This window comes from Pollachius pollachius (genome assembly GCF_949987615.1).
Source record: "Pollachius pollachius genome assembly, chromosome: 14".
Lineage (NCBI taxonomy): Eukaryota > Metazoa > Chordata > Actinopteri > Gadiformes > Gadidae > Pollachius > Pollachius pollachius.
The window spans coordinates 16,795,438-16,822,977 of record NC_136947.1 but is presented as its reverse complement, the minus strand read 5'-3'; the positions used below and the strand labels follow the sequence as shown (position 1 = coordinate 16,822,977).

The 27,540-nt window shown below is 46.0% G+C and overlaps 1 protein-coding gene across 1 annotated transcript in view; it reads right to left on the bottom strand.

The window, feature by feature from the left end:
- ece2a (endothelin converting enzyme 2a) overlaps positions 1 to 27,540 on the bottom strand; it is a 75,286-nt gene that overhangs the window by 32,468 nt on the left and 15,278 nt on the right. The window contains 1 exon segment of the mRNA XM_079750287.1: positions 5,232 to 5,515. Within this exon segment, the coding sequence (XP_079606413.1) occupies positions 5,232 to 5,515 (284 nt within the window).

The following is a 27,540-nucleotide window of genomic DNA, read 5'->3' as shown; positions in this document are numbered from 1 at the left end:
CAAGGTTCGAGATCCTCTTTTGTACTGTAACACAGGAAGTAAGGCAAAAGTACAAAAGGCTATTCAATTTGTGAAGGAAGTATGCGTCAATGTTGTTAGACACCCTGGACACCTCAGAATAAGAATTGTGCGAGCTGAAGACATCATTATCCACCTGAAATAACAATACATTTATCTTTGCCGCGATAAAAGCTTTTATTATTTTCATACCCAGAATTCTCCAGCATTAACTCCTTTTGAACCCTTTTCCTTCCAACTTGAACCCTTCAAAGACCATGACTATCGTCTGCGTTCATTTCTTCTGACTCACACATCTTCATCTGTTTATTCCTTTGTTGATGCCACTATAACACAAACACACACACGCTCGCTCACTAAGTGAGGGGAATAGCTTTGAGAGTGGGCGTGTCCATTAACTTAATTGCAGCCTTGGAGGTCGACCGCTCCTCACACGGCACACCTTCACCTGGACCGCCAGGGGAGCTATGCCCAGACTGTTAGACCCCACCCAGCCCAGGCTCCCCACACGGCCGTCTGTTGAGTCCCATCCTCTACATCCTCTACACTAATGACCTAGTTGGTTAATTAGTAGATAGTTAAGTTAGTTAATTCGTGGCTCCACACATTCCCCCAACACTGTGTGCATCGAGTTCACAGACTGTCGCTCGACTCCTCTCAGGAGACGAGACGGCCCCAGGGACAACTCCTCCCAGACAACCCTCTCCTCCTGAACCCCTCAAAGACACAACGACTCACAAGGGGCGGACCCCAACCCACTACACTTCAACGGGGTCTGTGTGGAAAGGGTCCCTGCTTTTGTGGGTTTTTTTTACATTGCCGACTTCCTCTCCAGGACTAGCAACAACCACCGCCGTCGAGAAGGCACCGCAGTGGCTCTAACTTCCTGAGGGTTCTCGGGGAAACCAGACCACAGGAGGAGCTGCTGGGGTCCATCCAGAGTGCGCTGCCCTACCGTATCCCCATTAGAGCCACGATAGAGCCTCTTCATAGGGCCATCAATAACAGCCAGGAGGCCGGCTGCTCACTGTCCTCTGTGGAGGACTTCCTCTGCCGTCGCTGACTCAGTGGAGCGGCGTACACGCTGAGAGATCCATCCCACCCATCCTGGACATCCTCTGGCTGTGCCGCTGCCGCCTGGCAGACGCTTCAGGTCCGTCAAATCACAGCCCAACAGACTTTAGGAAAGCTTCTACCCCAGATCCGCACACGAGAACTGAACACTGCCAAACACTGACAATTGACTCTGGTCTGAGATCTGTGTAACACAGATATGTGCTCCAGGTATACCTATAGAACCTACCATAGGTCTGTCCATTTCAACTGCACCTTTGTGTGACTGTATTCCTAACTGCTGCGCTTGTATGGAGGGACACGGCAATGCAATTTCAATTTGAGTCAATATACAATATCCGGAAGTGCAATATCACGGCTTGTCGTATTGTTTCATTGTTATACATCTTATTGTTTTACAGGTTACATTGTTGTATCCTATTGTATGGTAACAGATAACACATGTTAAATTTACTGCATACATTTAGCCACTTGAATGAGTCTAGATATAACTAGACTCATTTTTTGCTGTTTGATATGTGTGAATGCTGCATTGCTCAATTTCACTGTTCGATGACAATAAAGGGATTATATTATGTTCCAACTGCATAACCCCATCACCAGACACACTCCAATCAGGATTTGACTTCACTCTGAACCACCAAGCGATCCGGTGCTAGCATCAGATTGGGTCATTCCACGATGCGCAGCGTTTAGCCTCAAACGGGAAAGACAAAAACAAAAAAAAAACACAAGAAGCTCGGAATCTTTAAGTCCACTTAAAAAAAAAATCCCTGTCTCGCCCACTTTGAGCAGGTCTGAAGGTTAGCAATTAAAAGTGTTAGGCTGAGACGATATCCAACCAGGGTCTCCATAGCAACAGCGAGAGTGATTCAGAGCCTGTTAGGCTGTGAAATAAATTTCACACCTCAGTGCGCAGCGGACTTCGCTGCGAGTTTGTATGCGGAGGAGTGTGTGTGTTTGTGTTTAAGTAGCTCTCACAAGACCTACAGTAGCGCGCATTAAGAAGAGTGTTTCATTTAAGTGCCTCGTGTGTCTGGTCTCGTCACTCCAACAGCAGCGGTCCCCATCACCATGTGCTGTCTACAATATGTCCATTCTCGATTTTTTTTGCCAGTTTATTTTTTTTCGTCTGCACACACAGCTTTTCCCCATAAGCATTTTATTTTATTTTTTTATTATTTTTTTCGATAGCTTAGCGCTCATGCTTCCACATAACGGAACGGTGACTGTACGTCCACATTTGGTAAGACACAAATACACCGCCAGACTTGGGGCCGATAGGGCAGGGCTAGCCAATGGCTAACTAAATGCTAACTAAACGCTACAACTGCACCACTGATTTCCGGCCCAATATCTTTACGCCGGGATGATCAAACAATTTCGCAAGCGTAGCATAGGATAGGAAATAATTGTTAGGACAATAATGGCTAGCTTGCCTGTAGATGTTTAACTTTCTCCCACTCCCCTACATTCCCGATCTGAATCACTCAGTACCCGCCATCCGCCATTTTATACTCCTGTATCCACACAGCCCCCTGCCCCCTCCCTTCAGACCACCCATCTCTCTGAGATTCTTATTACATTTATGATGAAACATTCGTAAGGAAGACTCTAGATTAAAGTGCATCTCACTCTCTTCCTCTTTCCCTTTCTCTCAATCTCTCACTCTCTTACCCTCTTACTCTCTCCACCCCTCTCACTCTCTCCACCCCCCTCTCTTTCTCTCCCCCCCCCACTGTCTCTCTCCCTCTCTCTCTCTCTCATATCTGTCTCACTCGGGCACATTGCTCATTAGCTTTCTGTCAGTCCTGGTTTCTGTCTCTCTCGCTCTTCCTCTGCGTCTGTGTCATGCAGCTGCACTGTTTTCTTACTCTACTTTGCCTTCCCCCTCTTTAATATTACCCTTTGCCCCCACTTTCCCTGCGTGTCAGTCTAACCAGGAAGGAAAGTGAGTCTCCCCCCCCCCCCTTTCAGTTTCCTTGTCTCTGAACTTATTTATCTCTCTTTTCTGCAGTCTCTTATCCCCCGCAACCCACACCTCTTTCCAAACATTCGTCTTTTTTTCTAAAGTTGTTTCGAGACCAAGCGACGCCCACGATGTCAACACTTCACACACCCACAAGCCCACAGACAGAGAGACAAACGGACGGACGGACGGACGCACAGCGAGAGGATCTCTTGAGTCGTGACGGAGCCGGAGGAGCAGTGAGCCAAGACAACGCCGTCGTCAGGGAGGGACAGGACAGAGACGGAGACTTCATCCCCTCTGTAGATCATCACACACTGGTGTTCACAGATCACACTCACGCATGTTAGCCATGAGCTCACACACACACACATGCATGAACCCACTTAATGTGCTGTACAGTAAGCAAAAAGGTACACACACGACACACACACACACACCGACACCCACAGAGAGAAGCATACGCACAAGCAGACGCATACAAACACACACACACACACACACACACACACACACACACACACACGGGAACACTAGGAAATAAATGATAAATACGAATTACACATTACAATGTTGCTAAGCCCAGGCTGGGAAGCAAGCGAGAGGGGAGAGGATGGAGTCTGAGGGACAGGAAGGAGTGTGTGAGAGCGAGCGAGTGGGCGAGTGAGGTGAGAGAAGGCGGAATGTTCGGAAGTGTGAGGTGAGGAAGAGAGGCGGCCGTGATGCCGAGCTCCTCTGTTGTTCAGGGTTAGCTGCCCCCCCCCCCCCCCCCCCCTCCAGGAACCCTCCCCCTCGCTGAGAGCAGCAAAGTCCGGGCACGCTGCCCGGCGCGCACACGTGTGTGTGTTATGAGAATAGAAGTATGGGTGTGTGTGTGTGTGTGGAGAATAGAGGTATGTGTGTGTGTGTTTGTGTCTGTGTGTGTGTGCTATGAGTATCAAAGTATGGGAGTGTGTTTGTTTGTGTGCTATGAGGATAAAAGTATGTGTGTGTGTGTGCGTTTGTGTGTGTGCGTGTGTTTGGGCACCATTGAATAGCACCATTGACTTTTGCAATTTCATACATTTCTTGAAGAATGCGATATAAGGAAAGAAGGGTGTGTGTGTGTGTGTGTCAATATTTGGCCGTATTTTCCTATTGTACAGGATGTAAGAACAGGTTGGCTGTCATTCATGCAACGTTCCATTCAACACCAAAAAAGGAACGTGGAATCAGAGTTAGGGACGGGTCCACACGGATGATAAATGTAACCTAAAAGAGCTGCGCCATAAAGGACTCTCACTTTGAGTGTGAGGAGGTCATTGAAATGCATGGACGAGGTTAAAGGACGATCCCTCCGGACTACGAACCGTCCTAAAACGCTCTAATTCACGGCTTTCTCCGCTGCTTGCGAGCGTGCAGCCAGACACGCTCTTCAAATAAACTTGTTTGTCGGCACACAGGGACTAAGTAGAGCAACTGTAATTTACCGCTCACAACTCCACTCCATCACCACTCTGTTATTTGAAACGGGGAGGCCAGGGGTGGTCAATGTCAAGCGTGGCAGTTAGTGTAAGCGCAATCGTTGTCACATGGAGACAGCGGGCTGAGTGTGGGGGACCGCCCGGCAGCATAAGAGCTCTTGATGGAGCGCTGGTCGCACTGACTGACGGGGAAGACGCAGTGTAAACGTACACCGCTTCCAGACGGAAGTTCCCTTTCCGGCGGGTAAATAAATAAAAGTCCCAACGAGCCTCAATCGAGTCACTGACGTAATCGACAGGTTGCCATGGCAGCTGCTTACTCGAACATGTTTTTGTTTGTCTCTATCTGTGTTGGTTAGGCGACATTTATCTTTAGGATATTTGTTTCGACCAATCATGTAGTTGGAGGCGGGGATCCGTCAGCGTGTAATTGGCTGAGAGCAAACACAAACTTGGCCAGCGCTAGTAACCTGTACACCACGGAGACTTCCCGTTGTACAAAATTCTGAATAGCCTCTAAATAAGTGTATTTTTTTTCATATATTCTCGGTTAAATTAGTTTGTCTTCGACAGAATATCATAACAAGAAACAAGGCGTCCCTTTGCCCGTATCACCCAGAAGTTCTGCTCCAACAGAGGAGATATGTAAAGTAAATTCTACAACCGTTAAAAACCCTAAAACAAATAAGACAAAGCCCTCATCCTACCTCCTTCAGCACCTGGTGAATGAGACAGGCGGTCTGCGGGGACACCTTCCAGGGGTCCTTCTCGTCCACCAACATGGCGTCCAGCGTGGCCTTCTCCAGGACGATATCGAACGAGGCGTCGGGGAAGTCGAGCTGGCGCGCGTCCATCTGGCGCCAGGTCATCCCCGGGCAGTGGGCGTGGCGGGCGGCCATGGCGTCGACGCACACGGACGAGTAGTCAATGTTGGTGATGCGGCGGTAGCCCGCGTCGTACATCTCCCCGCTCATCGAACTGTTCCCACATCCTGGAGGGAAGAGAACGGGAGGCTAGTTGAGCATGTTTTTATTTTAGTACGATTCTTCACTTTGATTATAAGCAACTTACCATTGCTCAAGAAATTCATTAGGATCACCTAAAGGTGCCTAAAGGTAACACTCTGAGACTGTAAAAAATATTGAAGTAGCATCCGCTTTTCCCTTGACCTGGAATGGTGGCGGGTCTTTGTGTATCCAACCACGTGAACCACCTATAGGCCAGAAGAGGAACTAAGAGGAACTAATTGAGCTGAAACTATTTATTTGCCATTTTGCGTTGTGCAGTAGGCCTAGAGTTCTTCTGAAAGAGACGCGCATGGGCAATTCAGTCCCTCCCCCAAAGCATTCAACGAGGCCCTGCTGACTGGCACTCACTCGTAAGCAGCTGTAAAGTGAAGGAGGCCAGTTGTCTGTGTGACCGGCGGTATTCAAAAAACAGCACAAGTGGGAAATGGCAGAGGGAGGCTCGAAAAAAGAGGGTAGAAAAAGTTATCTTGCACAGGAACACTTGGGATTCTATGAATCTGACGAGCAGCAGCACCACACAATATGCAAGATTTGCCACGAGGTGATATCTGCGCCACTTGGCAACACAACAAATCTATTAACCCATCTCAAACTAAAACGCAAAGTCACTCACAATGAATTAATAGCAAAACAAAAAGAAACAAAAAGACAAGGCCACAACCCCCAGGACATCAACGCAGAGTCAGACATCGATCTCAGCAACACGGTATAATGCGACTCCTTAACCGTCAAATTCGGATAAGCACAAGAACATAACGGCTGCCATTGTATACTTTTAAGCTAAAGATATGCACCCTAACAGTACAGTCGAGGGCGAAGGTTTCAAGAAGTTATTCCATACTTTGGACAAACGGTATGCGTTGCCATCTCGCCACCATTTCACCAGAGTTTATTATTATTAGATTTTCTAAGTATATTTGTTTTATTCATTAAATGTTTTATACAGCTGGATAAATATCTGTAAAAATCAATTTCGATTTGAACATTTTCTACTTGACCATTTTGTGTCAAGTAGAGATCCCATGGCATGCTACTTTATGAATGTTTTGTATAGGTGTTAGTGGGCCCCTAATACAATACCTGAAGAAGTTCAAGAAATTCAGCCTTGGTGCAGAATTACAGCCACTACGAGCCAGTCACACAATGAGCTTTCCACAAATGTGTGTTTTTTAGAGGCGGGTCAAGGTGGAGGGTGGGGGTGTGAACCTGAGCAGCTCGCGGCCACAGGGACCATGCGCATTGCGCTCATGTTTCACAGTTCTGTAAATATTCTAGAACACTCCGGGTGCTCCAGCGGGAGACCTGGAGCTCTATATCTAAATAATCTCATATTATACAGATATCTATATCATATAATATATATTATCACGGCCAAAAGCTGTGTGCGCCTCCAGACGATATTATGAATCTCAAACGACTGCGTCAGGTTCTCCGACGTCTCTGGTTATTCAACATCAATCTGAAGTAGCAGAAGCAGCGGGCAGCGGGGCTCTGGTGGGAGACAATTAGGGCTGAACGATAAATCGAATTCAAATCGAAATCGCAATGTAATAGAACACGGTATGCTACGGAACCCGTAAAGGGACATGGGGTAAAAAACATTTTTTTAACGTTTCTCGTGAGAACGAGAAAGTATCTGGTGCGCACGAGAAAGTATCTGGTGCGCACGAGAAAATATGTAGTGCGCACGAGAAAGTATCTCGTGAGCACGAGAAAGTATCGTACGCATATCACTGGCAGTGTCACTGGCACACACACACACACAAACACACACACACACACACACACTGATATGCGTTCGATACTTTCTCGTGCTCACCAGATACTTTCTCGTGCTCACCAGATACTTTCTCGTGCTCAAGAGGAACGTTACATTTTTTTTTTTTTACCACATGTCCCTTTACGGGTTCCGTAGTATGCAAATCGCAAAGGCTGCAATTTAAAAAAGAAAGAACAAAAAAATGATTTGTTACTGTTACTGACTGGAAATCAGTACGATTCATTTATTTTTATTTTACAATTCAATAGTTAAAAATAGAAGTTTATAATATAAATTAATCCCAACACATCGGCCTGGCCTAAATGAAAAAGCAGTTTTTATATTGACTGCTTCCAATGTTGTGTTGGTCATACTAAAGAATGATTTATTTATTTTTTAGTGGATAATACACAACATAAGGAACTTAATTATCAAAATCGCACATTAAATCGCAATCCCTAACAATCCCTTTCTCCTCCATGTCGCGGTTCATGTACTTCAGGGAGTCAAAGACAACGTTCCAGAATATTTAGGTTGGAAGTCAAACACCTAACCTCTAGACTATCGCCTTCCTCCCCCCTAAACACGTACGTTTATAGGAACATAGGAAGAGAGGTAGAAAAGTCACTGGAGGGATGCATGGTGAGTCAGATGCTCAGAGCTAAGGGCTCCTCATGAATGTAGCATGCGGCCGTCAATATGGTCGCCACATGTGATTAAACAACCGATCAGTCTCACGTGTCACCAGGCACCAAAATCAATCCACCCCCCACAGGGATTGATGAGGCGGACAGGGGTCTGCACATTTTTAACACACACACACACACACACACACCCAAACACACACACACACACACACAAACACACACGCAGGGAGTACTGGCCTCCATTTACTGCTCAATATGTGTGGTTTATGGGAGGCAAGGGTAAAGTATTGTGTATGCCTCCCCACCACAACACCAGAACAAAAGCCCAGTCCAAAACACCAAGGCGTCTGAGTAAAATATGGCGGAACATTACAGGGAAAACATCCGCACGGCGTGTTTCAGAGGCCATCAATGGTGCGGGTTCAGAGATCACCACGCTACGATGGTTTTGGTCTTGTGCAGTGTGTGTGTGTGTGTGTGTGTGTGTGTGTGTGTGTGTGTATAGGAGGACAGTATATGTCAGCCCTCTATAGAACATCTGTGTCCCTGGAAGAGATGACTCACATGGTGGAGACAAGAGGAGGAGGAAGAGGAAGAGGAGGAGGAGGAGGAGGAAGAGGAGTGGGAGGAAGGTAGACGAGAGTAACAGGGAAGAATGGGAGGAAGAGTGGGGGGCGACGGAGGGAAGCGGAGGTGGGGGAGGAAGGGTGATGGAAGGATCGTGCTTCGCAGGGATTCACACGCATTTTTCGTTTTTCTCGTTTATTTTGTTGGATGCCGCATATGTAAACAAGGTTTGTCTGCGTGTGTGTGTGCTGGTTTTTTAATAGTTGGAAAGGCTGGAAACGTGTGACAGGCGAGCGCACACGCTGTGACTTCCGGCAGCCTGGCGTTGGCACCTCGCTTTGAAAAAAAAAGAAAAAGAAAAACGTGTGGCTGCCGCTTGTTATCACCTTACTGCTGTTGCTAATTACCAAAACTCTGGTCGCGCACGCGTGTGTGTGTGTGTGTGTGTGTGTGTGTGTGTGTGTGTGTGTGTGTGTGTGTGTGTGTGTGTGTGTGTGTGTGTGTGTGTGTGTGTGTGTGTGTGTGCGTGCGTGTAGGGGGCTGAATATGTTCGCAGTCTGTCTAACAGGCCCCCGATAACACATCCCGTTCCTATTTTAAACTTGGGGGAGATATGCTAATGGTGTAGCTCATGTAACGAACAGAGCCATAGCATCATTTGAAGTGTTCACTACGCCAAGCGGCACACAACGCAGCCCCGACTCAGGCAGTACATCCTGTAACCTCAGAGGGCGTGCGATGTGTGGACGTGTGTGCAACTTTATTGTGATCCCTGAAGCTCCGTGGCACTCTGTCCAGCTGTTCTCTCCTTGTTTTCTATCAGAAACTAGGTCTTGCAAAACTTCAATTGTTTGTGGTGACTGCACTCTGAATTGCGCAAAAAGCGTCTTCTAACGGACTACATTTGAATGTGATGCCTTTGTTTTTATATCTAACATCTGCATGGGGAATACAGTGAACTGTATGGTATTAATGATAATTTAGTGCTGGCTTTCACAGCTTGTCAGCTTGCTTAACTTTAGGGTCCTACATAAGGATAAGCCTCCCCTCTTTAACACTTGCCTCTGGTTTCCCCAACCAGGGAGAGCAGGCATTAGGAAGGGTTTTAAGTGCAGTGCAGATACTAACTTAGGCCTCCCGTCACCGACCGGGTTAATTGTGATCCAGACGGTGCTGATGAAGAGTAGGTTCTGTGAGTGCCTACGTGTGTGTGTGTGTGTGTGTGTGTACATGTAGGGGGTCCAAAAGCATACCAAACATGTTTTCGTAAGGATTCTCCCTGCTGACACAACTGTGCTGTGTGTGTGTATGTGTGCTCGTATGCATTTTGGTGTGTGTGTTTGTGGGTGTGTGTGTATGTGTATGTGTGAGCACGTGGGTGTGTGTCCATGGGCACGTGCACGCGTTTGTTTCTTTCCATGGACCCTCTGCTCCGACGAGAGAGACGTGTCACATGACAGCTCATTCCTAGGGGTTGTCACGACGATTATAGTTGCCGGGCCGTCGTCAAGGGCACCGCTCTTCTGCCCGGTCTTAGTGACATCAGCCGTGGGGCCCCGCGAAGCCCCGACTCCCGTGCAAAGGCAGTGGGCGTGCTCACGATGTAAGCGTACCTGTTGCCATGTACGGCGAGGCCCTGACAACATCTGAGGGATGAGCCAATGGCGACACAGCTTGTAGTGTGGTCGCCAATGCACCAGCATGTGGCCGAGCAAGTATGGGAGAGAGAGATTGAGATGGCAACAGAGAGATATGGCAAGAGAGAGAGGGAACAAGAGATAACTTTCCAGTCCATAAGATATTTTTCCACAGCAGAAAGCATGGCGACTCCGATGTCCTGGTAGCCACAGAGCATCCTAACCGGATTACAGGGAGCAGCAGAGACGCTAAATATAGAGGAGCAGGTGTGATGTCACCTCGGGCTGCCAGGTGTGTGTGTGTGGCGAAAGAGAGTGCGAGAGAGAGTGCGAGAGTGCGAGAGAGAGAGAGAGAGAGAGAGAGAGAGAGAGAGAGAGAGAGAGAGAGAGAGAGAGAGAGAGAGAGAGAGAGAGAGAGAGAGAGATGGAAAAATGTAGCTCAGGTCTTAATACTGCTGTCAACAAACATATACAAACACTCTGGAACAAGCACCCATTAGTATATTATGCTTGTAGTTGTGTTTCTGTGTTGTTGTGTATAAGTGTTTATGAGTGTGTGTTGATGTGTATGAGTTTTTATATCTGTGTGTGTGTGTGTGTGTGTGTGTGTGTGTGTGTGTGTGTGTGTGTGTGTGTGTGTGTGTGTGTGTGTGTGTGTGTGTGTGTGTGTGTGTGTGTGTGTGTGTCTCTGGCGGTCAGTTGGTCAGCTGGCCAAACATGGGAGGTGTTCCCCTGCTTCAATTTCCTGGCACAACAAACGCACCACCATCACATGACTGAGCGGATGGACCTCCTGATGAACCTCAGCATGTGACTCTCAGTTATCTGCCTGTTGCAATCTCTCCTCCACATGAACAACTAGACCAGGACCACCTCTGAGGCAGTCCAGCCCAACAGCACTGAGATTGTCCCTCTTCTGCACTTAAGGCAATGCTTCATTAATACATTCATCATCCTTAAAGAAGGGAGTTTCAATGTCAATATCAATTAGAAAAGCAAGCAAACGAGCTTTGATCACTAATTTCATGGCGCATTAAAACATCAGATAATGCACACATTCCGTTGGTTTCTAGATTTACAATGGCCCTTGAAACCTCAAGGTCCTGCTTAATATCTCAGAGACACAGAGACCGTGAAACGCTGGAGACAGCGAAGGCTGTCTCCAGCGTTTACCGGACTGTGTGTTGTTACCAGGCTGACCTATCATGCTATCAGTTGACCCCCCCCCCCCCCGGCCTGCTTTGCACACACACATACACACACACACACACGCAAGTCCTTCTATGGACAGGAGGCGCCCCGGGTCGGTGGAACCCCCCATGAGCTAGCCAGTGGTGTGAAATATCAAAGCTGCCATCTGTGGGGAGGGGGAGGCCCTCTGAGCCAGCAGTGGAAACTCCATGATAGCAGAGCCACGCAGAGTGCATTCTTATCCAAGATTGGCTTGGGAACACGTAAGGGGGGTGTGTGGGGGGGGGGGGGGGTCGGCGATAGGCTCCCCCGCCCTACTGGTGTGTTCTCATAGTGAAGGGGCTCACAGGAAGCGGATAGCGGTGCCTCCGTGGGTTTCAACAGCGAGCAAAATGTCAACAAATAAAGCGTGCTCGGCCGTATATGTAGGTGTAATTGTGTATGTGTGTGAGCGGGGTGTAAAGTGACAACGTATAATAACTTTGTTAAAGTGCTTAATTCGTTTTATTGATTATCTGCTCTGTTTCTGTTGACTTTCACTTCACTGCGTTAAAAAAGTATTTTAACCACTGTCTCATATCAACCAGTTGACTCAGATTGTAACATGTTTTATTGTGGAACTTTTTTCATACATAAGCGACTATTAGTGTGTTGCACATGTGAGCAAAGTCGAGGCTCTTAAGTGGGTTGGGGACCAAATAGCAAAAGCTGAAAAAATCCCGACGGGATGTTCCTAAGCTACAGCAGAACCAGAAGTCTGAACAAATTGTCCCCATCGGTTAATTGTAGACATGTCAAAGTCACAATATAAAACAGCCATGGTTCTTGTTCAACTCACCCCCTCTTGAGTACTTGAGTTGGCCAGCCATTGACATCCATTCAACTCCTAACTACGCTCAGCAGCTCCCAAAGCTCTGTGTTTGTTTTGTCCAACACAGTTAGCGCAAACAAACAGCCCTGGCAATGTTGAATTCTCCAATATTGGCCACAAAAAGAACCAACCAACAAGTTTGGATTCAGACTGAGAGGCACGATGAATTCTTGAATGTTAAATGTCCTGGTAATGAGTATGCGGGGTGAAGTTTGGATATTTCGTCCCACCGGACGCAATTGACTGGCTCAGTGGGGAAAAAAGGGTTATTTGTGTTCATTTGACACACTCTACGTACATTCATAAGACTGGGACTGAGCCCTACATTTTTATTCAAAAGTGAATGCTTAGGCTGCATTCTAATTGGTTAAAAATCACTTTGCGACTTGGAAATGTTGATCTGCTCTTAGAATACAGAATCATCACACTGCACTTTTGGAGAAAAGACCAAGTCATGTCAAGCCAGGTCAAAAAACTGAGATACAGCTGTGGGAGCTGCCGGAAACTCGTTTGGAATAGAATGGATGTGTCTCACCCACTGTCACATTGAGTTGAACAAAAGCCATAGCTGATTTACATCCTTCGTAACAACACAATGTTACAAACCGGGTGTCATGGGAACTTTTCCGGCATGCATTTAAACCACGAGTGGTGCAGTGAGTGACACATTTACCATCACCCAGGAGCGGTGGTTCATTTAAACCACGAGTGGTGCAGTTAGTGACACATTTACCACCGCCCAGGAGCGGTGGTTCGCCAGTCTATGGGGGAGATACCGCAACAGACTCTCCATCTCCTTGTGGGTGTGTGTAACGGCGTGTTGTTGTTTTACCCACCTTAGGCGCTACCAAAGAGAAGAAAATGGATGTCTTCAAGATTACGACTTTAAGTTTTATTTGAGTTACTTTATGACTTTTACTTGAGTGATTTTCTTTGGGATGACAAACTTTTACAGGAGTCGGTTCCAACAAAAGATATCTGCCCTTTCACTCAAGTCTTACTTTCTAGTACTTTATCCACCACTGTGTGTGGGTGTGTGGCGTGTATGGTTTTCTCCAGGATTTATATGTTCACGAACACGTCACCCTAATCTGCTCCCCTGTCAGAGAGAGCAGTCTGAAGCTGCTAGAAACTGAGCTTTATTTAGCAGTTCTGGTGAAAAACACAGCCAGATATATCAAACGTGGCATCAAACTCTTTTTTTCCTAATCAAACAAGCGCACATATGCTGGTACTGAGAGACATGACAGTGCTGTCGGGTGTCGGGGCTTTAAGGTGTGTAGCTATCAGCAGCTACATTTACTTGTGTGACAGATAATCAGCTGTGTACAAATATATATTTAGAGTTTGAACTGTTTGAACTGTTCAGATCTTTTCAACTGTCAGGTTGCAAGGAACCAAAGCAGGGAGGATGGGAACCCACTATTCAGCCTCTTAGCACGAGAGACGTGGCTCGGGGTTCGACTCCCAAGCCAAAACGTACTGTTTTCGATCACCATTATCAACAGCCTAACATGTAGGCATCCTTAATCAAAACGGCCAACCCCAACCTGCTCCTAACTGACATGTCTCTCGGTTTTTCTTAACGGTCCTATGACATGCCAACATGTGAGTGTTATTAGCCGTTACAAGCTGTTTTGAAAATAGGTCTCTTATGACATCTGTTACGGTCACCCTTTATAACTTGACTCGCGGTTCAGTGGCCAGTAACATGACAGGAAAAAAACACTGAACCAGAATTTAAGTTTAAATGATAATGCCACTTTATTACTTATCCCAAACTCAAAAAACAAAAAATGGAGGACGGTTCAAACAAAATAAAAGGGTGGAGGAAGCCTCGGCCAGCCGCGCATTGAGCCGTCGAAGCCAGGACTTCCTCCTTCTAACCTACAATTCCCTGACCCTCTAACTTATAACAGAAATATGAAAAGCCCTCCATTCACGGAATCAAACAGCTGTTGCCAAGAGGCAACCGAATGACAGGCCAGCGGCCAGGAGCTGCCAATAGTGTGAGACCCGTGTGGGAACACAGGCCACGCCTTAAGAAGCGGCAGTAGTAGTAGTAGCTCCAGCCCCGAATCAGGAACCTTAATCAGGAACCTGAGAGACAGATAAGAGAATAAAGCAGGAGGAATAAGAAAAAAGGGGAGGCGCGTAACACGTCACAAGTGGGCATGTCCACCTAGATGTGTGAAGGATAGATGAGCAACGTTTGCTACAGTCCACTGGGTAGGCTGGTAGACTGATCTATGCAGCACACATCTAGGTGGACACGGCCACTCATGACATTTTAAGCGGACCTTTAAACTGGAGACAAAGGTAGTAAAGGTAGTAACAGAGGTAGAAGAGGTAGTACAGGTAGTAACAGAGGTAGTAGAGGGGGTAACAGAGGTAGTAGAGGGGGTAACAGAGGTAGTAGAGGAGGTAACAGAGGCAAATCGACGTTTGTGTGAACAGGGTGAACCGTCGTAGCATGACAGGGCGTGAATTTAACAGAATCCATCTCTTAAACCGACTACGTAGTTATCATCTCTGTCTCTGTCTTAGGTCTGTGCTCCTTTCTGCCTTGAACCGATCCCTACTTCTCTTCAATTTTTTTTTAATGTATTTCTGATTGCACGCTTTTCTCGCGTTATGCCACTAAAATCAAGCATTTCTGCCAACGTTACATGTCAACATTTTGCATAAGACGCACAGCAACTCTGCTTCCATTTGAAGGCTGGTATGAATGTGCAAGGCTAGCAAACGCACCTCAACACTCTTCATTATTGCTTAAAGAGCAAGGTCACACTAGACGCTGACACTGTTGGGTGACACTTGACGCCTCTGATTCTGAAACGCCTTCAATCACTGCATAAAGTCAGCGCTTATAAACAAGAAAAGAAAAGCCATAAAATGGTGGACATTTGACTTAAAATAAGCATAATTAAATGCCAACAGAGCAAAAACATAAAAAAGGTCAAATATCTCATCTCAAAGAACCCACAGATATCCGAGTGCAATATAACGAGTGCAACCAGACTAAAAAGAAATACATTTGTATGAATGCAAAGAACATATTAAGATTTTCTTTCTCAATACTTGAAAAATGTGCTTAAATTTAGCTAATGCTAGTGCAATAATCTTTAAATAAGGCTATATGTTGAGGAAATATACCACAACAGCTACACTCAAAGCCAGACACAGTCTGATTTCAATACAAAAGAAAATTATATTTGCTTGCTTAAAGAAGAATGATTTTATTGAAACTCAGCATATCCAGAAGCTTAATGGGCAGAACTAAGGATGCAAAAACATCAACAGCAAAGGCCATGGAGGAAGTGAATGCTGAAAATCTTCAAAAAAGAAGCAACAACAGCCAAACGTTTGCACAAGTCAAATACCATCTTGGGGACGTTATAGATAACCCTGTCCTTCTAGGGTGGGAGATAAAACGATCTCCAAAATGATCGTCCGAGTACATGTATCACAACAATGATACATTTAGGAGATACCCTTTTAATGCAGCTATTTTTGAGACAGTTTTCCTCTTACTGCAAAACAATTAAACAAACAGCCAATCATACAGCAAAGAAACAAACGCATGTGGTTGATGCATGCATCCGGCCCCTCCCCCTCACAACCACTCATGATGACCACCTTCGTGGAGAAGCGTACTGCTACTCAGAAGAAAGCGAGCGAAGGCAAAACAGAATAAACAGGTGAGGAGACGAAAATCAAGAAATTGTACCAAAGAAAGGTCATAACACTTCAGTTTATTGGAATTGGTTCGGCTACCTGGAGTCTGACCAAGCACAGACTAGCATTAGATGCAAAAAATGTAGGCAACCAGTCTTGGCAGAACAGCAAACACAGCCAACCTTTTCGACCATCTCAAAAGGTCCCAGCCCACAGAGCACTCAGAAAGCTTTGTTTTGTTATTTCATGCTAGCATCCTCCCCCGAATAGCAGCCAACAGCCAGGCCATACTGCTAGTCAAACTAACCAAGTTCCACAATCAACAAAAGTGTCTGAGTTTTCGGGCATTAACCCCTTACGAAAATAAATCAAAGCGACATAAAGAAATTACCAGCACAATTACTTTCTGTATATAAGCACGGTTGCAAAAGACATTAACTTATTATTTTATCTTTCAATGTTCAGTATACTACCTTTACAATGTTTGAGAGATGTTTTAAACAAGCTGTTGATGTACTGGGAATCACAGCAGTAGTTTGCATTATTGATTTATTTTATTTATTCTGTGTAAAGGTAAAGCTATTTTGGTTCTACTGCATGTTTGTCAATTATTCGTTCTGGTTATAAATAATTGTATATTATAAACCATAATAAACCTTCTGGTTCTGGCCTAAGAAGAATACTCTTTAAACTGTAAATTCAGCATTAGCATTATTAGGGGTCCGAGCAGCTTTGCTCTGACCCCTAATTTTTTTACCCCTATTGTTTCTGTAACGGTTTTTTTTCCCCTAAAATTCTGTAGAAGTCATACTGCAGCCTATACCGTAAGTCGAAAACTCTTGAGATTTTCAGGTATGGTTACCAATAACCCCCTCTACCCATCAACCCAAATTGACTGGGTACTGCACCCAAAGGTGGCGCTATTGTAAAAAATCATGAATTGGGCTTATTTCTCCTCACCAGATTGACCTGGACCCAATACCCCCCACTACTAATAAACCCAAATTGTGGTACTGCACCCAAAGGTGGCACTATTTAAATAAAATATGAACTAGCCTTATTTCTCCTTACAAGATTGACCTGGACTCAAAATTCTTTAATCTTATTAATCTCTAAAATCAGATGCATCTTTTTCAGACTGGTCTTCTGCTCTAAAAATGTTTACTTTTCCCACAATTTCATAGAAAAGCCAAACGTCCACAGTCTCAAACCATTTTGCCTATATGACCATTTTGTTATTGTATACTACCATACGGCTATCATTAGGTGGATACCATTAACAGTGCAAATTTTCAGATCTGTACTCTGTTAAGAAAGCCCTTAATTCTCTTGTGAAATGTGTGCTCAGAGTTTTCTTGATGTTGTATTCTTATCAATAGGCATTTTCAAAATGTGAATGAGGCTTCATGCAGTTCAGGGATGTCAGTGGCTCAATGGGATAATGCCTTGTACCGGTGATCCTTAGGTTGAGTGTTCGAATCCCGATTAGAGCATTCTAAATAAGCTGAACATGACATTCTGTCACTGCCACTCATTTAAGAAACACAACATTGAACAGCACCTAAAATTCATAAGGCAATTAACATTCCGGCTCATTAGTTTCCAAGAATCTGCGAAGACAGAGTATGGCATTAAGGGTAACTTCTTCGTTAACCATTTATCCTTCATTCTCTGTCATATTAATATTTCTTCTGTTAGTGTTCTTGAGAACAAATGTTTAATTTCCCCAGAATTGTAAAGATTGTTCAGGTATTTGCTTTTAAGAAAGCCCTTAATTCATTTGAGAAATGTTTGCTTGGAGTTTTCTGGATGTTGTGTGCTTATCAATAGAGATTTTCACCATGTGAATGAGGTTACATTACAGGTTTGTCAGTGGCTCAATGGGATGATGCCTTGTACTGGTGATCCTTAGTTTGAGAGTTCGAATCCCGATTAGACAATTATGCTGAACATGACATTTGGCCATTGCTTTGCAGCCCAGTCACCTGAAAGCCGAGGCACAGTATGGCATTAAGGGGAACATCAACATCTTTCATAATTATATGTCATATTTATATATCTTCCATTAGTTTGTTATTGACTTCTCATTTTGCTCGGACCCCGTTAATCACCACTTGCGGTTATATTTATTATTATGTATATGTATATGTTGTGATAATTATCATTGTTTAAAAAAACCTATTGTGATGACATTTTTGGCCATAATGTCAAGCCCTAAACTCTTTTTAATTACTTTACTCTCCCTTTAAACAAATGTGTAATATAGATAAATAAAGAGTAAAACTACAACATCGTAAGGACTTCTGCGTGGACGTCTGGGCTTTGGATCAACTCAGCGTTACAAGTCCAACACGGTTACGGCAGCTTCAGTTCAGCTTTTCAGTTTCCAGGGACACACACCTTCCTTAATATGAGAGTAACATAAAAATAAGGTGGTTCAACACTGTGAAGCATCTCATGTGGGTTAGCATCACACCTTGTTTGGTTCTGTGTAAAATAGCAAAGCCAGCATAATGCCGGATCTCCTTTACCACAACATAATCACTGTGTGTAAGGGGTGATAGACTGAGCCAAGACACTGGGTCAGGGGAGAGAGAGAGAGAGGCTGAGGCCAGGGTTGGATAACACTGAGAGACGTATTGTCAGACGGTAGTGGCTACTGACAGGCCCCACTCCTCTACAGCACCACGTCCACAGAGATGGAATTTGTCTTGTCCTCAAACAAACACACAAATCACCATGCTTCACAAAAAAAAAAACACTGAAAAAAAAGCCATTGTTTTCCTGCCCTTTCCACTGCTCCCCCAGTTCTGCTTTATCCCAATTTAGTCGCACAATCACCGGTGGTGACATTCTCCGGGGCCGACGCTCTGAGGAGTGCTTCCGTGTCAAGTGGATAACGAACCATCATTACGCGGACAAACGGCTGTGTGCTTCAGCGCTGTAACTCATCCACGTGCAACGCCACTCTGTGTGGCCTCTTACTTGAGGGAATGCATGTGTTGCTGTGTAGTGTACACACACACACACATACATATGCTCTATTTGGATCGCCAGTCATTATATCTGTGGCAAATCCATTTTTTGGGAGGATACTGGTTTCTTTTCAAGGTGTTTCAGAGGCTGTGCAGAAGTTGCATCAGCAAGCGATGCCAGATGAAGAAAAAGTGGATTAATAAATAAAGATCTCTGGAAAAAGCTCCACTCTTCCCGGCTGCGTTGTGTCTCACAAGTGTTTTCCAAGCAACCTCCATTATGTAATCGGGTATACAAACTAATTAGCCACTGAATAATTAAGAGTGTGCCAGAGACTGCGACTGTCTGTGTCTGTGTGTCTGTCTCTGTGTCAGTTTGTGTGTTTGTGTGTCTGTGTGTGTGTGTTTGTGTGTTTGTGTGTATGTGTGTATGTGTGTCTGTGTGTGTGTGTGTGTGTGTGTCTGTGTTTTAGTGTGTGTACGAGAGACTAATGGTTGAGTTTTGGAAGATTGTTTTAAGTGACGGGTATAAGGCTGCTCTCATTTTCTGGATTCCAAAAAGGAGCCAAGAGCACTGAATCAGATGATCATATATTAACCTTTATAGAGCTTTCATCACAATTCTGTTAGAACTTAGCTAGACTGCAGTGTCCAGCTTGGTACAGTCAGTCAAATATATCTGAGATCTGCAACCGTATCACACATATTTTGATTAGTCATCATTCAAAGTTACTGTGCTATTATAGGCCACTATTTGCTATACAACGCACAGCTATTCCCTTTCTGTTTGGGGGGCTAAGATTTAGCGAGAGTATTTTATCATTCAAACAAATGTGTTGACAAGCAGTTGAAAAGACAAGTGGGGAGAGTGGGGAAAATATGTTGAGGCTAAGGTGTTTTAAGAAATAAATGCTTGTTTTGAACTGCTGCTCTTCCATCTCAGACAACAGTGTGTCGCATTATATTCCTTAGAGCACTTGGGGAAGGACTGGTTGAGGTGCACCTGCATGTGTTTACGTTCCCAAAAAAAGGAAAAAGAAGACAGAATAATATACAGACAGCTTACGGGCAGTTGTTAGCAAGCCATTTTCAATAATTCACATCAAAAGTACGATTTTTCGGCCATTTCTTGCTTCAGCTCAGACATCAAATAAAAAAGGGCCTTCACTTTGATTTAGACAACATGTCTGTCCCTCCCCTGGTCTGGTCCTAATGATCTGCGAGTAAGCCTCAGTAACATTTGATCCAAATGCAACTCCTGTGTGTATCTGGCTCTTGTTATGCATCCAGTCTGCGTCTGCACACCTTTTAATCAACTGCAGTTCTGTTTCTCTTCCTGTGTGGGTTGCTGGCCTAGTGTCGGTATAATAATTACTTGTGTCTCCATGTTGCCACTATGGGGTTACCACTGCACGCTCTGGTTTCGGAGGTAACAATGTATCATTTTTCCAGGCATACAATTTTTGAGGGACTGCGGGTCTGTGCCAGTGCTGAGCATAAACCAGCGCACCCTGCAGAGTTCGGTCTCTCCGATTGACATTGCTTTTCATATGTCAGCCAGTCAATAGTCTTACAGATATGCAGCTCATGATTCAACAAGAAGAGGTGTGTTTGTGAGTATGTGTGTGTGTGTGTCTGTGCACACATGCATGCACAATCTGGATTCACGAGAATCATTTCACTTTTCATTTTCCTCTAATCTGTGATTAATATAGCTCACCTGTCCTGTGACCCGGCTGCGGACACACACACACACACACACACACACACACACACACACACACCCCATCATGATGACATAATCCGAGGCATACTGAAAAACAATGAGAAACACAACACATTACCTTATAAAAAATGATTCTACCTACCAGACACTGAATTCAGAAAAACATATAGAATAACTAAAGCATCCTCATATTCACCTGATGGGGACATTTAATTTGGAATCAATACAGACTTTAGACCACAACAGAACAACACCATGGCATTGCCCCACAGAATACCTCACTTAACACTGAAGGTGAACCAAAGTCAGAGTTGGAAACATGAAAATGTATGAATATGAATTTCCTCCACCGATTTCCCAGACTGTAAGCCATCCCAAACCACGTTTCTTCCATGCCATTTGCTAACAAGTTATTTCAGTGATAGAGTGTGACGCAGTGTAGAAAAACAAAAGACACGTGCCCAATGTGTGTGTGTGTGTATGTGTATGTGTGTGTGTGTGTGTGCGTTTGCGTGTATTCAGCACGCTCACTCACACAATCCCCAAGTAGAGCGAAATGAAAGGTAACAGGAGCGCTGCCCTTTTTTAATTAGACCCCTGCAAAGTGCACGTCTGTGACACGGTGAAACAGCGGAGCACAGAGACAGGTACAGTGGTGTGCGCGCACACACGCACACACGCACACACGCAGACCCCTTATACCTCAAACCGGCGCGCCACTCGTGCGCTGCCACAGAAGCGGCGGCCTGGCTGGTTCATTTTCTGCCTGGCTGGCTGCAGGGTTGGCCGGGGAGGCACCGCGGAGTGGCCCCTGGGGTATGTATGGAAATGGCTCCGCTATCTGACCTTGCGGTAATTACACAGCGCGGATCAGCCCGTGGGCCGCGAGAGAGACGGACCACGGGGCCCTAGCGGGCGAGTGGTGCGGTTGCGCTGATCAGGTCTATTGATCCCCCCACCCCCCCCCCCCCCCCCCCGACAAGGACAGTGAGGCTGATTAATCACTCTGGTACAAGACTCCATTTCAACTATGTTACAAAAGAAAAGGTATGGATTTGGTTTGTTGTTTTCTGTGTTCTTATGATAAATCATGCTGTGACTGTTGTGAATTTTCTTGGGCCTGTTGGGCTGCACTGACCCTATAAGCCACGTTCCTCATCGTGTAAATAATAACTCTATCTCAAATGTGCTGTGCTGTCACCTTTCTTGGAGCAGTTCACCAACCAAGCATAAAGACACTGAATAAGCTGAACAAATGCATTTCTAAACTGTCCCTACATCATGCTCAACTCTGGCCTCAAAAGAACAGGTATGAGGTATCACTGAGTACCTTGTCGTCACGGTGATACGCAGCCATCGAAGAGTTGAAGAGTGAGGCAGCATTTCAGCAAGGCTGAAGTACAATGATGATAAAGAGGAGGGTGGCTACGAGGGTGTTAGAAGATGCTAATTCAGGCTGTATGTTTCCACCGCCTTCTCTGGTCTGCTACTCTCGATGTTCCCAGCCTCAATCCCTGCCGTAATTATGGGTCTGATGGCTCTGACACATGTCTTTGTCCCGCAGACACCCATACACACCAACACACAGACACCACAGTAACATTGGACTGTGTGTCTCAAATGCTCTCGTACCAACACACACACACACATACGAGCAAAGAAACACACGCCGACTTCAATCATGCATCGATAATGGGTCCAAATCCTGTCCCACCTAAATTAACTTGATACTTAAATCAGTAAACATGAACATAAATGTTCTTCAAGGTCAGAACTCTCCATAACTCTGTCCCTGCTACTGTATGCCTCATCACACGGAGAGGACGAAGGGAGGGGAGGCAGAGGGAAAAGGGCACTGGGCATCTGGCAGACGATCTGGACAGGGAGGGAGGGAGGGGAACGCCGAAAGATGAGTGGACGGATGTGGTGCGTGCATCGTGCTCCTTTCACGCTCAGTTACAAAGTGATCAGTGCGGCGTCCTGCCCGCCAGGCCCGGTGTTACTATATAACACAAGGAGACGGCCAGGAGACAGGAGGGGGAAGGCCGCGACAAGGTTGTGTGTGTGTGTGTGTGTGTGTGTGTGTGTGTGTGTGTGTGTGTGTGAGAGCATGGATCTGTGTGTGTGTGTGTGAAAGCATGGGTCTGTGTTTGTGTGTGTGTGTGTGTGGGGGGGGGCGTGCGCGCGTGTGTGTGTGTGTACGTGTACGTGTACGTGTGTGTGTGTGTGTGTTTGTGTGTATGTGTGTTAGACAGCATGGTTCTGTGTGTGTGTGTAGATGAGAAAGGAGGGGGGGTCCCATCCATCCAGGTTGCTCTGCGAGACAACCTTTCCTCAGTCCGTTCCGCGGTTATGTGCTCTCGCTCAAGTCGAGCGGGCGGTGTGGGTGGTCGTGGTGAAGGGGGGCGGGGATGGGGGGGATGGGAAGTCCTTATATGGTTGTGTGAACAGGAACTGCAAGAGGCGCTGCAGGAAAGCGATGTTGTCATAGTGTCCTCCGTCCACCACCGCTGCTGAAGGTGCGTGTGTGTGTGTGTGCGTCTCTCTCTCTCTCTCTCTGAGGGGCTGCAGATTGCATCCTCCCATCCTGGAAGGCACCGGGCAGAGGTGGCAGCGACATTCAGTTTAGTGAGAGGGATGGGGGAGGGATGGAGTGTACACAGATTAAATAACCAAGAGGAACCAGAGGAGCGATTAAGAGAGGAAATACTTATACTGGTGTATGGGGGACACAGTGGGTGGGTTGGTAGGGGTTGGGGGTAGGGGAGGAGGGTGACAGAAAAGAAGGTTAAACCGGGATGCGTGACGTAGTTAGAATTTGTCTGTAATTCGTTGTAACGCTCACACCCCTTCACTCTCTCTCTCACTTTCTCTCCCTCTCTCACTCTCTCCCTCTCTCTCTCTCTCTCTCTATATCTATCAGGCATCTTTGCTGCAGCGTTGACTCCTGCTGCATACCTGATGAGAGTTTCGGCAGAGTCGTGCACCACACGCACATACACACACGCACACACACACACACCTGCTTTATAAGAGGTTGCCAGATAAAGTGCTGAGTCTGGCAACAATCCCAAGGCTGTAACTCTGATTGACTTCCCCCCTACCCTTCAGTTAAGGGGAGGGACACACACACACACACAAGCAAGCACACGAACACACACACACAGAAGCTCTCCTGAATGTTTAACGTTGTAATCCTGCTTCTGTATCTAACAGCAAACCAGCCAGTCGTTTCAAACCTGTCCTAGCAATGTCATTTTGATAAGGTGTCTCTGGTTGAAACATGCTACACTAACAAGACTTCATGTTAGTAGTGGCAGCCATCCACTGCATAAGAGTGGATCTTCTCTTTATGTTGCTAGGGGCAACCATCGCATGTACAGGGTAGCTATTTAACGTTAGGTCTGTGAAATCTACGGGCGAAAAATAGTGTGTTTCTATACCAGTTAAATCTGGGTGAAAGAGGTGTTCCACTTTCTTTGGCTTCATGTTTGAATTGACAAATCACTGTGTTGATTCACAAATCAACACAGTGCATACCGGCCACTGTAGATACACACTTATTAGAACCCCATCCAGAAAGCTTGGTCCCCTGGAGCAAACGAGGGGCGGAACAGGAAACCATCTGTAACCCCGCCCCTTTCTGACTCTGGTTTCCGGCCCAGACCTCCGAGCCGTCTCCTGCCCAGAGGGTCTGCTATAAACTAATAGGACTGCTTGATTCCAGATCGGTAATCTTCAGATTAAAACATGTCCATGTTTGCGCGGCCCCTAAAAGTCATGCCTAGAGAATGGCTGTCTTCACTCTGAGCCACAGAGCCACTGCCCTGGCCTGTCAGACACAGGCCCCTCGCTCCCATGGAGCCATCACTGCATGGAGCCAGCAGAGCGGTGGGCTCAGGAACCAGATTAAGACCCCGAGAAGAGCGGTGAGGAGGACTGCAGAAGGACCGCTGAGGGAGGGAGGGAGGGAGCGAGGGAGGAGGGAGGGAGGGGTTAAGGAGGACGGAGGAGGATGAAGCCTGTGCCAGGACTGCTGCCAAGAAACAGTTACATCATCACAGGTCAACATCGCACGGCGTAATCAGCAGTGAATTGAGAGGGCTGCTGGTGGATGCTGAGGGGAGGGATGGAGGAAGGGGGGGGGGGGGGGAGGTAGGGTGATTAGGGGTGAGGTGGGGGGTAGGGGGGGTTGCACAGGCGGGGCGCACCAGATGTTGACTGCTCGAGATAAAACGATCAAGACAGACCGGCACAGCTTGCATACACAAATAATCTAACAAGTGAAAATTAACAAACACGCGGACACACAAATGATATGCATACTGGAAAACGGAAGACACGCGCGCACACGATCACACACACATTCACTCATTCTATTTCCCTCTCTCACTGACACATTCACAGATTAGCAACAACAAGTGAAAACAACATGGCCCGGCTTACATGATTTGTTAATAAATCAAAACCTAAGTTAGGTCATGTTGAACATCAATGGCTCAGACAAGAGAGCACATCAGACTCCTCTAAAGCCTCCCTCCTCCTCCTCCTCCCTCCTCCCTCCGCTCCAGGGGCCATTCCCTGCTCTACCTCCCACCGCTGTCTCGCTCTCTCTCTCACTCTCTCTCTCCTACCTCTCTATCTAATGCATGCTATTATGCAACTCCCCTGAGCGAGAGACTAGGAGAAGAGGGCGAGAGAGGGACACAGGTCCCAAAGGTAAAAAGAAAATAGGAAGCAGGGAAAGACGGAAAGAAATATCAAGGGAAATTAGAAAATATTAGAAAAAAACTGAGGAGAGATTGTTGTTGAGATGTACACAAGACAGCAGGGAGAGAAATGAGCGGTACAGGGAGTGGGCAGGAGAAAAAAAGAGAATGTGAATACTAAGACAGCAGAAAACATAAGCTAAAGTGAGGTGAGGGAAAAGTGAGGATTGCAGGCAAATCAACTTTCCTAAAATATTTCAGCAAGGTGGATCCTATAACTGTAACACTATTGTCAGTATTTCACTATCATGTGTGCTGATGGCTAGGTGTAATTTGGCCAGGATCTTGCGGAAAAAAAAAAACACACCTCCCAGCTGTGTTTTCATCAGCCTCTCCTGCTCTGTCTGAAAACCTACTGCGCCAGGACAGGAACATTCATATGCTCAGAACATCAACACTGGATCACACTCAATGTGTTTACGGAGGTGGCGTGCTTCATTCAGATCAGGCTGTTTGAATATATTTATGCCACGCGGCACGGTGCTTGTTGCTACCCAGGATGGCTCCTCTTCTGACCGACACACTCATACACAAAACAACACAACCCTCTGGTTACATAGTCGCAAATGCGCGTGGGCACCCATGTGCACACACACACACACACACACACACACACACACACACACACACACACACACACACACACACACACACACACACACACACACACACTCCGCAAAAGAAATAAGGAACTCAGACAAATTAAATTAAAAAACAGGGTGCATAACAACTTCTGTCTCCAAATAAATATTGTCTCTGTAGTCATGGAAACAGGAAAAGGAGACGCAACCACCAGGCCATTTCTCACTCCAATATTATTCTAAGAATTATTGTAAGAATGCAAAGGGAGGGGGAATTTTTCCGACGCGGAACGGGTTTCACTGCCTCTCTTCCACGACTGCAGAGCTCCTCACATTTCTCTGCTTCCCAAGCTCACGCGGCGTGCCGACAGTGTCCCGTGTGCTCAGGTTGGTACGGTTAGGACATCCTAGATCTCCACCACAGCAGACCATCTGCTCGCTGATCCCACTATCCCGGCTAATATGGGACACACGCGCACGCCCAGTCCACACATGTGCCCAGTCTCTCTCTATCATACATTTGCGCGTGCATGCATGCGCACAAACGCACACACGTAAACGCATGCACACACACACACACACACACACACACACACACACACACACACACACACACACACACACACACACACACACACACACTAGTGTCGGTTAATCCCAGCGGCCCGGCAGAAGATAATCCTTCAGCTGAACGTGTGGATTCCCCTGTAATCAAATTATTGATATTCCTCTCAGCTCTTCACCTTCTTCCCTAACCTCGCACAGGGGTGAGAACATCCCCAAAAGGTGAGGGCAGGGCAGAGGAGGCCTTCAGAGGCTACAAGGGGGGAGCTGAGAACAACAGGGAGAAGCTGAAGTAGAGGAAGACTCAGGAATACTTGATAAAGAATACATTACGATAAAGAATGACTGATGATTTTTAGAAAGCTTGGCAAGCTTCTTTAAAGGACCTTAGAAGGGAGGATGGCTCTATGGGGGCAGTCTAGAGGTTCTGGGTTTGATTCCGATGATCCCTAGGTTACCGGGTCATAAATAGCATCTATCTCATAGATCTGATAACGCTCTCTATATAACAGTGGATCCAGATGCTGAAGTGCCCTGCTTGAGCAGAGACACGGGCTGATGCGGTCGGGTTTCTGCAGCTCAACAGAATAGTCTGCCTTGTACCTGCTGTGATTTTGTAATTACTTCTGTGCCCGAGATAAGATAAGCACATCAAAAAATCGGATTTAGTTTAATGGGGAAAATAAACCATCCATGGTTCATAAGATGTGATTCATAGCACAATAATTGTGAAGGTCATTACAATTTTTTAAGCTTTTTTGTTTAATCAAACTATTCCTGTGCGAGAATAAACTGTGTACCCTTGGCTAACAAACTGAAATTAATGTATTGTATTTCTTGTATTTCTCAAAGAGGTTAATCACAGGACCGCTTGTGTTTGGGTGGATTATGATGGAAGGTGAAGGGTGATGGAAACAAAGCTCGGCAGAGTCACACACTGGATTAGAACAACACACATCCACAACAGACATTTCTGAAAACAAGCAAGTGCAAACGGCGGATTTTATGGTGCGAGTGATGTCA